Raw genomic sequence first — 13,783 nt, 5'->3', positions numbered from 1 at the left:
GCCAGGCAAACTCATAGGTAAAACTTGTATAATTTACTTGTGTCCACACGTTAGATCTCAGTTCTAGCCAATAACTTCAAAGTTATTTTAATCCAATAGACTAGCAATTCTATATTTTTCCTGCTAAAGTAATTTAACTATGCTACAGTGCACAAAGGTTAAAGGGTGCAACAGAAATACAAGCTAACAATGTCACTTTGAAATGCAGTGTAAAATGCTTACTAAATGAGCTGTGCAATAAACTAGACTCAAACTCTCTGCAGCTTTTTATAGCTAACAGTGTACTACATCTTACCTTTATGGTGTCAGACTATAATAGATTGAAGATGTGTCAAATTCTGATTTAATAGCAATTTTCTCTTGCACGAGGAGGTATCCTACAAATTTGTTACGGTGCAAGCAAAGCTCAATGCAACATCCATTTTACAGCATTCATTTATTTTGTTCTTTGATAAACAACTCTCTTCAATCCTCCGCAAACAACGCGCTACTACGTTAAAAGGTAACTTTAAAAATCTGTATTAGACCATAATGCAGGACGGTCAGAATCTTATTTTCTCAAAATGGTTGTGCCAATAAGTGCCATGGATTAATTTTAAAAACATCAAAAGCTTCATTATATTAAAATCACAACACTGCTACTGCTTTCAGAATTAAACATTCACTCAGCAACTCATTGATGTCTTCTCTGAAAAGGCTCCAGCTATTTGGATTACATTGATCCAACACAATATCAATTGCTTAACTATTAAACCTCAGACTAAAAACGCTTTCCCACAAGGCAGATAAGTTGGAATTCCAACATAGAAAATGCAATATGGATTTGTGACACTGCAGACTTGACATGAGCAGCATCATCAAGAATGCCAGCATTGATCAGAAGCCAGAAGGAAAAAAAAGCAGGAGAGAGTCATCTCCATTGTAGCTTAATTCTCTCCACACAAAGTTTGTTTTAAAAAATACGTAAAGAATTATTATTTCTCCATAAACCCTCCTTGCCTTGAAGATAGTTGAACTTGAGATCTGTAGCTAAGTTCAGAGCTTTCTCCACAATCTTGCACCTGTGTTGTAAAAGTTTCTCGATCAGTTCCAATCCCTCTGGGCCAAGCAGCTCAAACAACTGAAAGAAAAAAAGGAACTATTATCAACTAAGAGCTTCTCCATCAGATTGCATGCAAACTTATCTCAAGTTTCACTTAAAATCTTTCTAAAATGCAACAATGCAAAAATGGAACAACCGTGATAATGAAAAATAAGAGTTTATTACATTGCGTGAATAAACATTTTGAACTTTAAAAGCTGATTAAAAGCTCATTCATGAATCCAGTTTCTACTCAAACCTTTTACAAGGTATGTAGCTCCAGTAGAGGAGCAAGCAGGGTACAAGGTGATCAAAAGCACAGTCGAAGAAGAGGGTCTTGAGATGGGTCTTGAAGGAAGGGGGCAAGGCGGAGGGACTGCGGAATGGAGTTCCAGAGGGTGGGGGCAGAGTGGCAGAAAGCCCGCCCGCCAATGGTGGGGCGGGCGAGGTGGGAGAAGTGAAGCAGGCCGGAGCCCAACAACAACAACAACAACAAGATTCCATTTATAGAGCGCCTTTCACGTCAGGAGGACGTCCCAAGGCGCTGCACAGTTGGGTCATGACCCGAGCAGGGGGGAAATGGTCAGGGTGAGGGGAGGGAAGGGAGGGAGAGAGGAGGGGAAATGGTCAGGGTGAGGGGAGGGAAGGGAGGGAGCGAGGAGGAGGAAGAGAGTCGAGAGGGGAGCTGAAGGCACGGTCAAAGAGAAAGGTTTTGAGACCGGCCTTGAAGGAGGAAAGGGAGGAAGCAAGGCGAAGGCACTGGGGGATGGAGTTCCAGAGCCTCGGGGCTGAGAGGCTGAAGGCCCGACCACCGATAGTAGGGCGGTTGGGGCGGGGGACGTGGAGCAGACCGGAGCCAGAGGAACGGAGGGTACGGGCAGGTAGGTAGGGGGATAGTAGGTTGGAGAGGTAGGAGGGAGCAAGGCCGTGAATGGCCTTGTAGGTGAGGATGAGGATCTTGAAATCAATCCTCTGGGGGATGGGGAGCCAGTGGAGGCGAGCGAGGGTGGGAGTGATGTGGTCCCGAAGCCTGGTGCGGGACAGTACACGAGCTGCAGAGTTCTGAATGACCTGCAGCTTGTGGAGGGAGGTGGCGGGAAGGCCGGCGAGGAGAGAGTTCCCATAGTCCAGCCTTGAGGTGACAAAGGCGTGAACCAGGGTTTCAGCAGCGTGAGGGGTGAGGTAGTGCCGTAATCTGGCGATATTCCGGAGGTGATGGAAGGCGGTGCCAGTTGTGGTGCGGATGTGAGGGAGAAAGGACAGCTCAGGGTCGAACAAAACGCCGAGGTTCCTGACTGGCTTTGAGAGGTGGAGAGTGCAGCCTTGGATGCTGATGGTGTCAGCGCCTGAGGTGCGGAGGCGCTGACGTGAGCCAATCAGGAGGGCCTCGGTTTTTTGCACGTTGAGCTGAAGAAAGTTGTCTCTCGTCCAGGACTCGATGTCGGACAGGCAGGCTGTCAGGACATCGGTGGTCGTGGAGTTGAGAGTAGAGGAGGAAAGGTAGAGTTGGGTGTCATCCGCATACATGTGGAAGTTAACCCCATGTTTGCGGATGATGTCACCAAGGGGGAGCATATAGAGGGTGAAGAGGAGGGGACCGAGGACAGAGCCCTGAGGGACACCACATGAGACAGTACGGGGGGTGGAGGAGAAGCCATTCGTTGAGACGAAGTGAAGACGGTGAGAAAGGTACGACCTAAACCATTCAAGGACAGTGCCTTGAAGGTTGAGGTGGGAGGACAAGCGGTGGAGTAGGATAGTGTGGTCGACCGTATCGAATGCTGCCGATAGGTCGAGGAGGACGAGGAGACAGAGGGAGCCCTGGTCACAGATGGTCAGGATATCATTGGTGACCTTGACCAGGGCAGTTTCTGTGCTATGAGCAGCACGGAAACCTGACTGAAGGGGTTCAAAAAGAGAATGGGTGGAGAGGAAAGAGCGCAGTTGGGAGGCGACAACTCTTTCCAAGACTTTGGAGAGAAAGGGGAGGTTGGAGATGGGCCGGTAGCTTGATAGCTGCGACGCATCAAGGGAGGGTTTTTTCAGGGTGGGCGTGATGATGGCAGTTTTTAATGGAATGGGGACAGAGCCAGAGGAGAGGGACAGGTTTATGATGTCAGTGATGTGTGGGACAAGAAAATGGAGCTGGGAGATAAGGAGTGGAGTGGGGATGGGGTCAAGGGAGCAGGTGGTTGGTTTTAGGGATAGGATGAGTTCAGTGGGAGTTCAGCCCACTGAGTGGAGGGAGCGGGCAGGATGGTAGGGGATTAGGAGGTTGCAGAGATCGGGGGCAGCAAGACCATGTCGGACTTTGAAGGTGAGGACCAGAATCTTGAACTGTTTCCTCTGTGATGGGAAGCCAATGGAGTTGGGCGAGGATGGGGATGATAGGGTCACAGAGCCTGGTGCGGGAGAGGACATGGGCTGCAGAGTTCTGGATGATCTGCAGCCCACTGAGGGAGGAGTTGGTGAGGCCAACAAGCAAGAAGTTTGCATAGTCAAGCCTCGATGTAATGAATGCGTGTATGAGGGTTTCGTCGGCCTGTGGTGTGAGACACTGACGGAGCCGGGCGATGTTGCGGAGGTGGAGAAAGGCAGAATGGGTCATAATACAGATGTGGAGTAGAAAAGATAGTTGAGGATCAAACAAGATGCTAAGGTTCCGGACTGGCTTAGTAAGGTGGAGTGTGCATCCACGGATGGTGATGCTGTCAGCGCCTGAGGTGTGGAAACGCTGATGGGAGCCAATCAGGAGAGCCTCAGTCTTGTTGACATTCAGCTGAAGAAAGTTAGTTCTCATCCAGGACTTGATATCTGACAGACATTCTGTAAGGACAGCAGTGGTTCTGGAGTCAAGTGTAGAGACAGAGAGATAGAGTTGGGTGTCATCCGCATACATGTGGACGTTGACCCTATGTCTGCGAATGATGTCACCAAGTGGGAGCATATAGATATTGAAGAGGAGGGGACCAAGGACAGAGCCCTGAGGAACGCCTCACGAGACGGTGCGGCAGCTAGAGGAGAAACCATTTGTGAAGATGAAGTAGAAGCGGTGTGAGAGGTACGATCTGAACCAGACAAGGACAGAACCGTGAAGGATGAGGTGAGAGGAGAGGCAGTGGATGAGGATAGAATAGTCAACAGTGTCGAAGGCAACAGAGAGAGGTCAAGGAGAATGAGAGGCAGAAGGAGCCCTGATCACAGATGGACAGAATGTAATTTGGCACTTTGATCACTTTGTCACTCTGCCCTGTGGGCAGCATGGAAACCCGACTGGATTCGTAAAGGGAGTGGCGAGAGAGGAAGAAGCAAAGCTGAGAAGCAACAGGTCGTTCCAGGACCTTGGAGAGGAAAGGGAGGTTGTAGATGGGGTTGTAGTGTGAGAGCAGTGATAGGTCAAGGGAGGGTCTTTTAAGGATAGGAGTGTTGACGGCCATTTTTTAATGGGGTGGGAACAGTACCAGTAGACAGAGAGAGGTTTATGAGGGGCAAGGAGGTGGAGCTGAGAAGTGAGGAGAGGGGTAATGATGGGATCAAGGAAGCAGGTGGTCGTTTTCATGCGGGTTATAGTGGTGGTGAAAGAGGAATGGGAGACAGTTTTGAAGGTGTGGAGGGAGGGATGGGTAGGGGCGGGGTGAGAGCGGGAGATGGGAAGAGTGTAGTAGATGGAATGGCAGAGGCAGCTGAGCGGATCCCCACAACTTTGGATTCGAGGAAGTCTAGCATCGCCTCACAGTTGGCATTGGAGGTGAGGATGGGCGAGGCGTGAGAAGGTGGGCAGAGAAAATTAAAAATAACTACTCGGAAATCATTATTGTGAAGGGGAGGCAGAAGGTCTCCTGGATGGAGTTGCAGTAAACGGGTTGGACAAAATGAATGAAGGCTCACCAACCAATAGTCAGGTAGAGCATAATATTGGGATAAGATCTCCATTGATTTTCTTTAGTATCCACTCTCATCTATATGGAATCCTGCAATTGAAAGATCAGATGCACTGCCTACTCTCAAGCCACCATCATGTTGAAGTGCAAGCACCACACAGAAAAGAGTCTCCCTTCAGATTTTCTTTCAATCCATTAGGCGATGATGCAATCCTGGTTGCAATCCCTGCTGGTCACAGCTCAAATGAACAATTCAGTAGACCAGGATTTAAAACTTGAATCCATCTCACTCTATGGCACTGAACATTTTGCACATTAGTGTTTGCCTGCTTAGCCGTTAAGCCCAAGGCTATTGAAGACATACAGTTTTTTCTCATCAGATCATTCTCTGGACCTTTTTTAAAATCAGATTTTTGTCTGTGTTTAGTTTAGCATACCCAACCATGCTTACTAAATTGTACTACCTAAAAGTAAATTAAATTTGATGTTTATAAGAAAGTAAATTGACACAACAATTCAAATTGCTGTCCAACGTAAATTGCATCCTGTGCACTACATATTGTAGGCATGAACCATTGAACCAATCACGATGATATCAGCTCCATCTCCACTCATTTGCATCCCAAATCATATCCACTGATTTCACACTGGCTGCTGCTTTGTTCAATACTTGGGTACAAAGCCAACTGTGTGTTTTTCTGATGTTGCGCCATTGCACACCAGGATGGTAAAAAGTATGGAACATATTAAAGCAAATGGAATAGTCTGGGACAATTGAAGCCATGTGCCAGAAGTGTTAGAGGGAAAAACAATTGTAGTTCTCAGTGTTTGGAACAAATTACCTCAAAAAGGTCATATCATTATCATTTAATCTGCGTATTTAGCAATTTACTTATGTAACAGTATTGGGTTAAGGAAGTACCAGCGTGCAATTTAAGCAGATTAATAGATTCAGAAAATTATCCCAAATTCTCATAACTGAAGGTCATAGAAATGCAGAACAATATGCTAATTCCTCTGCTAGTGTAAAAAAAGTTTAATGTTTTCTCTGCCAATTAGTGAATGTTGCCTTACAATTTGCAAACAAGGCTAAAATCTCTGTAAACCTGTGGAACACAAAACTTGTTCAATTTAACAAAACTGCCCAGTCAGCTCAGTTCCATTTCCAAGCATAGATTGCAAACTTTAGATTGCAAACTTTAAAAATTATGGTACCAATCCAATTGTAGCGATTGTGATACCGATCTATTGAGAACTTATGAGAACCCATTTTTTAGTCGATTGGCGGATCGCTTTTCTGGGGGTAATAATCCCCACAAAAATATTTTTTTAAATATAATAATTTGGTCACTCAATCCTTTTGTAGGACAATGCTGTGCACAATTGGATGCTGAGTTTCATCCACAAAATATACAGTGAATTCACTTTACAGTACATCCTGTGAAGCACTTTGAGAGGTCTTGAAGATGTGATAAGGCACTATATTCAAGGATTATTATTATTATATGTCTCATACAGTGGATACTTTACTCACTGGTGTGTAAGACATCAAATGCTCAAGTTTACAAGCAGGTTAGCAAATAATTTTAAAAGCTTGACAAGTAAACTGCAAATTCTATTTAAAAGTTAAGTAAGCCCCTTGCCTAATGTACTCTATTTATAAGCACTATATCTTTCAGCAAATGTTTGTTGTTCTGATAAATTGCCTCACTGTCTAATGTACAGCATATGGTAAATTATTCCCCAGGAAACCACATAAACAAGTTAATAGACAATTCACTAAGTGGCTGCTTTTCATTTCCATTAATATTCCTTTCATTGACTGATACTATATGTGAGTGTTCTTTTGAACAGCTTGAAAAATCAATGTAAAATACCTTTTTATCCAGTATGCAAGTATTTCATTATTTAATTGTTGTGAAATTGCAATTGTATCTTATTTTTATTCAACTGTTTTCACTTATTCTGTGCTCAAAATGTTAGTTATCCGTGTTTCAGAAAGGAAGATACATTTTTCAACAACAACAACTTGGCGATTTATATAGCACCCTCCACGCCAGACGTCTCAGAGCACTTCACAATAACAGATCCCGGGGCCGAGCCAGGGGAAGGCGGAAGAAGGAGATCAAAGGCGCGGTCGAAACGAAAGGTCTTTAGCCGAGACCTGAAAATAGGAAGAGAGGGGGCGAGACGAAGGGAGTTAAGAAGGGAGTTCAACAGCCTTGGGGTGTAGTGGCTGAAGGCACTTCCGCTGATGGTGGAGCGGAGGATTCGGGGGACAAAGAGGAGGCCAGACCCGTTGGAGCAAAGGCAATGGGCACTGTTGTGAGGAGAGAGGAGTTCAGAGAGGTAGGAGGGTGCAAAGGATGGAGGGATTTGAAGACAAGAGTGAGGATCTTGAAATCGATCCTCTCTGGGGCAGGCAGCCAGTGCAGTCTGGGAAGGACTGGGGTAATCGGGGGAGCGGAGTTTGATATGGGTAAGAATGCGGGCGGCAGAATTCTGGATCACCTGGATTTTATGAATGGTAGTGGAGGGGAGACCGGCGAGGAGGGCATTTGAATAGTCCACTGATAGGTGACAAAGGCAAGGACCAGGGTTTCGATGGCTTTTCGGGTGAGATTTTGGAGGAGACGGGCATTGCGTCGGAGGTGGAAGAAAGTGGTGCTGGTTATTGACTGGATGTGGGGAGGAAGGATAATTGGGGGTCGAACTTGACGCCGAGGTTGCGTATGGGTTCGGAGAGTTTTATGGGGAGGTCGGGTAGGTGGAGGAGGTGAGAACCGTGCGATTGAAGACTTTGACGAGAGCCAAAGAGTATAGCTTCCGTCTTGTCAACATTCAGCTGAAGGAAATTCGTGCTCATCCAGCTCCTGAGACAGGCTGATAGAACATCAGGGGACTGGGGGTTGCAAAGTGAGGTGGAAAAATAGAGTTGGGTGTAGTCCGCATACATGTGGAAGTGTACCCCATGTCTGCGGATGACATCCGCAAGAGGGAGCATGTAGATCAGAAAGAGGAGGGGGCCAAGGATGGATCCTTGGGGTGCCCCAGGTGAGAGCGGGAGGAAAAGCCATTTGTGCAGATGTAGGACTCATTCGTGAGGTAGGACGCGAACCAGGCGAGTGCGGTCCCACTGAGGTGGATGATGGAGGAAAGGCGGTGGAGTAGGATGGCGTGATCGACTGTGTCGAAAGCGGCGGAGAGGTCCAGGAGGACAAGGAGGCAGAGGGAACCCTCGTCACAGATAGAGAGGATGTCTTTTGAGATTTTCACAAGCACAGTCTCTGTACTGTGGGCAGGCCAGAAATCGGACTGGAGGGGTTCGAAGAGGGAGTGGGAGAAGAGGTGTGAGCGCAGTTGATTGGCAACAACCCATTCTAGGATTCTGGCGAGGAAGGGCAAGTTTGAAATAGGGCGGTAGTGGCAAGCGTTTGAGGATCTACGGAAGGTTTTTTGAGGAGGGGGGTGATGACAGCAGTTTTGAGGGGGGCAGGGACTGATCCAGAGGAGAGGGACTGGTTGATGATGTCAGCCAGTAGTGGGCAGAGGAAGGGGAGCTGGGTGACCAGCAAGTTGGTGGGGAGGGGGTCGAGGCAGCAGGTGGTGGGTTTCATCGAAGTGATGGTGGGTGAGAGGGAGGAAGGAGAGATGGGGAGGAAGGAATGTCCTGGGGGTCATGGTAGGAGCTGATGATGGGGAGGGTGATGGGGACGGAGAGGGGGTGGTGGTGGGTGACAAGAGGCAGGAGGATGAGGCTGCCTGGTGGATGTTATTTATTTTGGTTGAAAAGAAGTCCATGGTCTCCACGCACTTGCCATTTGATGTGCAAATCTCTGTTTTCATCTGGTACCAGAACCAAGCACTCTGAGATACAACACAAACCAGATAAGACCACTCTGGTCACTTCTGGAATCGACTCATCAGATGCCCTACTCACAAGTCTCCTCAGCTCTACACTCAACAAGCTCCAGATCATCCAGAACTCCATGGTCAGCACTAGCTCCGCGAGCATCCCCCACATTCTCACCCCACTTCACTGGCTCCCTATCCCCAAGTACATCACCTTTAAGATCCTCGTCCTCAACATGAAATCTCTTGCTCTGTCTTACCTCTGCAGCCTCCTGCCTCTCCTGGCCACTTCTCCTGCACTGCCAACTTTAGCCTCATTCATGCCCATCACCTGCTCCCACCCACGATCAGCAAGCAAGCTTTCAGCCACTTTGGCTTTTCCACCCTCTGGGATTCTCCCTTCACCTCACCTGTCTCTCTGCTTTCAAAACCCAACTAAAGACATATCTGTTTGACTGCATATTCAGACACCTTCCCCCATCACCTCCTTCCAAGCTCAGGTTTTGTGAAGCATTTCTTTACGCTATTAGTGTGACTTTTTTTATTTCCTACAACCAGGAATTATTTTGAGTTTGGTTTTGTGCTAAAGTTCTTACCCTTCAATGAAGTGTATTCAAATTGCCCAAATTTGTTTCATATAAGAAACCCGAAGCCAGGTCAGAGATTTTTAGATTGCAACGTAGTCCAGCACTGAATGTGCCACTATATCATTTTACATTCATTATCTTAAAAAGTTACATTCAAATGTTACATTCAGCTAAGTGGTGTGGAATACGTTCACGTGAAGCAATGTCCATGTTACTTTACCTCATTTTGAAGTTCATCATCGGTTCCAGTAGATGCCAGCATCTCAAACAATGTTCCACACAACTCTTCTGCAGTTGGTCTACCTGGTGAATTCTGTAACGTTCCACAGATATAGTTTTCAACTTCTTGTCTTAAAAATGTGGCATCCACTTTATCAGAAGATTTGAAATCGGAACTTTCAGTGGATCCATTTTTAAGATTACCACGATGACTGTCTAAATATTTGTTGTAATCGAGGCTGAAGTTCTTTTGGGCACCATCAGGTTCATAGTTCAAGGGCAATTCATCTAAATGTTCCAGGGAGAATGAATCGAACGAGAACTGAATATTTTTACCGAAGTGTGTGCGGACATGTTTGTTCTCAGACTGATTGGCACAAATTAGTTTCTGTAGTTCCTCTTCTGTAAAATATGAGGCAATTTTGTACACTGCACTGCAGGCTGTAGTAGCAGCTGAAGAGGGAAATGGCCCAAACATTTGCTTAATGGCTTTTGTTTCTTCATGCCCAACATGGTCCTTGTTGTAAAAAACGTTGAAGAGAAAAACGGCTGCACTTTCCACAGTGGTTTGTCCATATTCTACCCCAACTGCAAAACAAAAGTGAAACGGCATTTCAGCCATAAGCAAATCACATAAGTATTATGAATCAAACACTTAAACTATTACCGTGAACTTTCAAACACCTCAACTATGCTATCTTATATGCATAGACTGAAGTTCAAACATGTTTATGGAATACAAGCTTACGGCCAGGTGACAAAACATTCTATTTTGTTCACTGCTGTACAGTTGTAATACATGATTTCCATTACTAGTTACGACAAACAATGTAAATTTCCCAGCCAGATTCAGGAGGTAATCTGAAATCTGCCAATTTTTTTTCCAAAGATATATGGTGGAAGTTTGTTTTGTAGAGTAGTGGGAGCTGGGTAGTGACTGTTATAAATGATATCCAAGCCCCATATGTTTTGTGCACTCAAAATCAACCGCTGCTCAGTCTAAGACCTCTAACAAGGGAAGGTCCCATCATCACCAGCGAGTCACAGCATTCAAAATAATTAAACTATATAAAACCATTATTATATGCATCTGCAAACACAATGTAATCTGAATTGCATCATATAATCTGTAAACTCCTCATATCAAGAAAGCATGTAAACTGTTTAAACAAAATATAGTGCTCATGTGGAAAGATGGTTAAATGGTTACACTTTTTTAAGGTTAATCATCTAAGCTGTACAGATTTTATTCTTCCTAAGCACATTGGCTACCTGGTCAATTACGTTCCCTCAACTGGGAGATGTTCAATGTGCACTTTGCAATTGACAAAATAAAGCACTTTGATAAAGTGCACGGTTAATGGGATTTCCGATTAGCTGCACAGATCAGTGAAGTGAAATGAATCTTACAGGCAAAATGAATCCCCACCACCAGGTAAGAATAATTCCCAATTTTGGAAGGTCAGCTTGGTGTCTGACACATGTGGAAATTCATTACTGTGCTTAAGAGCATTTAAACCAGATAGTTAGCATGATCTAGCTGAATTATTTATTTACAGAATGAGAAATATTAATGTGCTAGTTACTGCCTAAAATGTTTAGCAAACATCTGCAAAGAACAAGAACAAAATTTCAGCGTGACACTGACATTACTTGCATAATACTGTACTCACCACAGTACAGGGCCCAGTAATAAAGCAAGATAAAGGATTACTGCATTGTAGATTTTAATGATTAAAACCAGTTTTGTTAATACTCATCTAATTGACAACACAGTACACTTGTCCGCATGTTCCTCCACGATTAACATCTAGATTTTCTAACTTGTATCTATTATTTTACGTAATCCCTGAAAAAGCTCTTACAATTTTCTTCAAAACAAATTTGCTCACTGTTGCAATTAATATGAGTTATTAGCATTCACTCCATCACCCATTAAGCGCTCCGAGATGCTATCCTATCTAACGTACGCTATATAAATGCAAGTTGTTGTCTTCATAGATTAGAAATATTTCAACTGATCAGATAGGAACAACATCAGTAATTCAGCAATTTATTGAACAAACAAAACCAAATTATTTTCATGTCTGCCTGGTTCAGTTGGTAGTACTTTGCCTCTGAGTCAGAAGGTTGTGGATTGAAGCCCCACATCAAGACTTTAAACTTTCAGCTAAGGCTGACATTCTAATACAAAGCTGGGGATGTGCTGCATTGTTGGAGTGCCATCCTTCAGATGTGGTCACTGTAATCAACAAAATATATGGGAACAACCGGAAAGGATTCAGGGATGAGCAACACAAGAACATTCCAGATTTTAGATCACAAACCTGTGAAGAGAAGATAAAGAAAAGGGGAAATCAGATGTATTTATTTTAAAATCTATGAAGGGATTTGGTAATTGGATGTGGAGGGATTTTGTACATAACAAGGACAGGATAACTAGGGCACAAGATTATAATTCAAGTAACCAGAAGCTAGATTTAACTTGGAAGAGTAACTTGTCAGTCTATCTCAGTGGTAGCACTCTCGCCTACAAGTCAGAAGGTTGTGGTTTCAAGCCCCATGACAGGACTTGAAATCGCAGACTCAAATATGGCACTGGGGGTGTGATGCATTGTTAGCGGTGCCATCCATCAGATGAAATATTAAGCTCAAGTCCCATCTTCCTGTTCAGGTGGATGTTAAACCTGGATCACCCCAGGCGATACCATCCCCCTGACCCGAGGCCACACTACCCAGCTCCATCTTCCACCGTACCCAACAACCTAACCGGGGTGATGGTGTGGCTCATCTCCAGGTCCTCAGTTGGCCTAACCTCGTACTCCTCCAGTTTCTTCCCATCTTTGGAGCACCTTACCTTCTACCATCCCTCCAACCTGTCCCTTAAAATTCTCCTTGTTTATCGCTCTCCCAAACCCTCCCCCACTTTTCTCTCAGATATCTCACACCTGGGTTCAATTCCAGGCAGGGCGAAACCTTGGGCAAGTTTCCTTACTCCACACGCCTAATAATAATCCCTCCAAAAAAACCAATAATAAATTGGTCATTTTTAACCACGACTGTTTGTGGGACACTGCTGTGCGCAATTGGCTGCCGCGTTTCGCCCACAAATATACGGTCAATTCACTTTACAGCATATTCTGTGAAGCGCTTTGAGACGTCTAGAAGACGTGAAAACCGCTATATCAAATGCAAGGATTATTATTATTATTATCTCCACGCTTCTAGCCTCCCTCTGCCTCTCTCCCCGCCATCCAACCTACATCCATCTACAACCAGCCTAGAAAAAAAATTTCTGCACTCCCTCTCCACTGCCCTTGAGTCATCTGAACTCCTCCCCTTCTGGGCTTCCTCCAACAAGGACCTAACCTCCTCGGTCACTCAACTCCACCACTCTCAATGCCCTTGCTCCCCTCCCGAACCGCCTCCTACTCACACAAGTCACCCTGGTACACCAGCCACCTCCACTCCCTAAAGGAATAGGTATGTGGCACCGAACGCACCTGGCTCAAATCTAATTTAACAATCCATCGGCTGGACCTCATTAAATCTTACCACTCCTGCCTCGCCTCCGCTAAATCATACCTCTACTCTAAGTTGATGTTGGAGGCCAGGACAACCCAAGGCTCCTCTTCTCCATAACTAACCGGCTCCTCCATCCACCCTCTCACGCCTTGCCCATCCTCTCCTCCAACTCCAACTGAGCGGAGATGCTGGACTTACTCAAGACCAAAATCGAAGGAAACTGATCTGCTGCATCTGCCCTTCAAACTGTTACCTCCTCATCCTCACACTCCAGCCCTACCCATCTGTCCTTCACACCTTCGAACTTGTCTCCCCCCTCCTTTCTCACCACCATTATGACCCATATGAAACCCACCACCTGCTCCCTCAACCCCACGCCTACCCCTCTTCTTACCTCCCAGTTCCACCTCCTTGCCCCTCTACTCACAGGCATCATCAACCTCTCCTTATAAGTGGCATCGTTCCCATCCCCTTAAAAACAGCTATCATCAACCCCATCCTCAAAAAACCTTCCCTGGACCCATCCCTGCTCTCCAATTACTGCCCCGTCTTAGTTTTTAAAGTTTATTTGAACAACATTGAGAAGTAATACATTTCATAACATTCAACAAGTCATCTAGTTGAATAATTCAGCATTA

At 45.3% G+C, this 13,783-nt stretch overlaps 1 protein-coding gene across 2 annotated transcripts in view; it reads right to left on the bottom strand.

The window, feature by feature from the left end:
- Nucleotides 1-13,783, bottom strand: part of ascc3 (activating signal cointegrator 1 complex subunit 3) — a 339,566-nt gene that overhangs the window by 296,686 nt on the left and 29,097 nt on the right. For both annotated transcript variants that reach the window (XM_007899134.2, XM_007899135.2), the window contains exons 4-5: nucleotides 9,622-10,208; nucleotides 1,000-1,120 (exon numbers count right to left, since the gene is read on the bottom strand). In XM_007899134.2, coding sequence (XP_007897325.1) covers nucleotides 1,000-1,120; nucleotides 9,622-10,208 — 708 coding nt within the window. The remainder of the gene's footprint in view (nucleotides 1-999; nucleotides 1,121-9,621; nucleotides 10,209-13,783) is intronic.

This window comes from Callorhinchus milii, unplaced genomic scaffold (genome assembly GCF_018977255.1).
Source record: "Callorhinchus milii isolate IMCB2004 unplaced genomic scaffold, IMCB_Cmil_1.0 Scaffold3, whole genome shotgun sequence".
Lineage (NCBI taxonomy): Eukaryota > Metazoa > Chordata > Chondrichthyes > Chimaeriformes > Callorhinchidae > Callorhinchus > Callorhinchus milii.
This window is presented reverse-complemented; position numbering and strand designations above follow the sequence as displayed.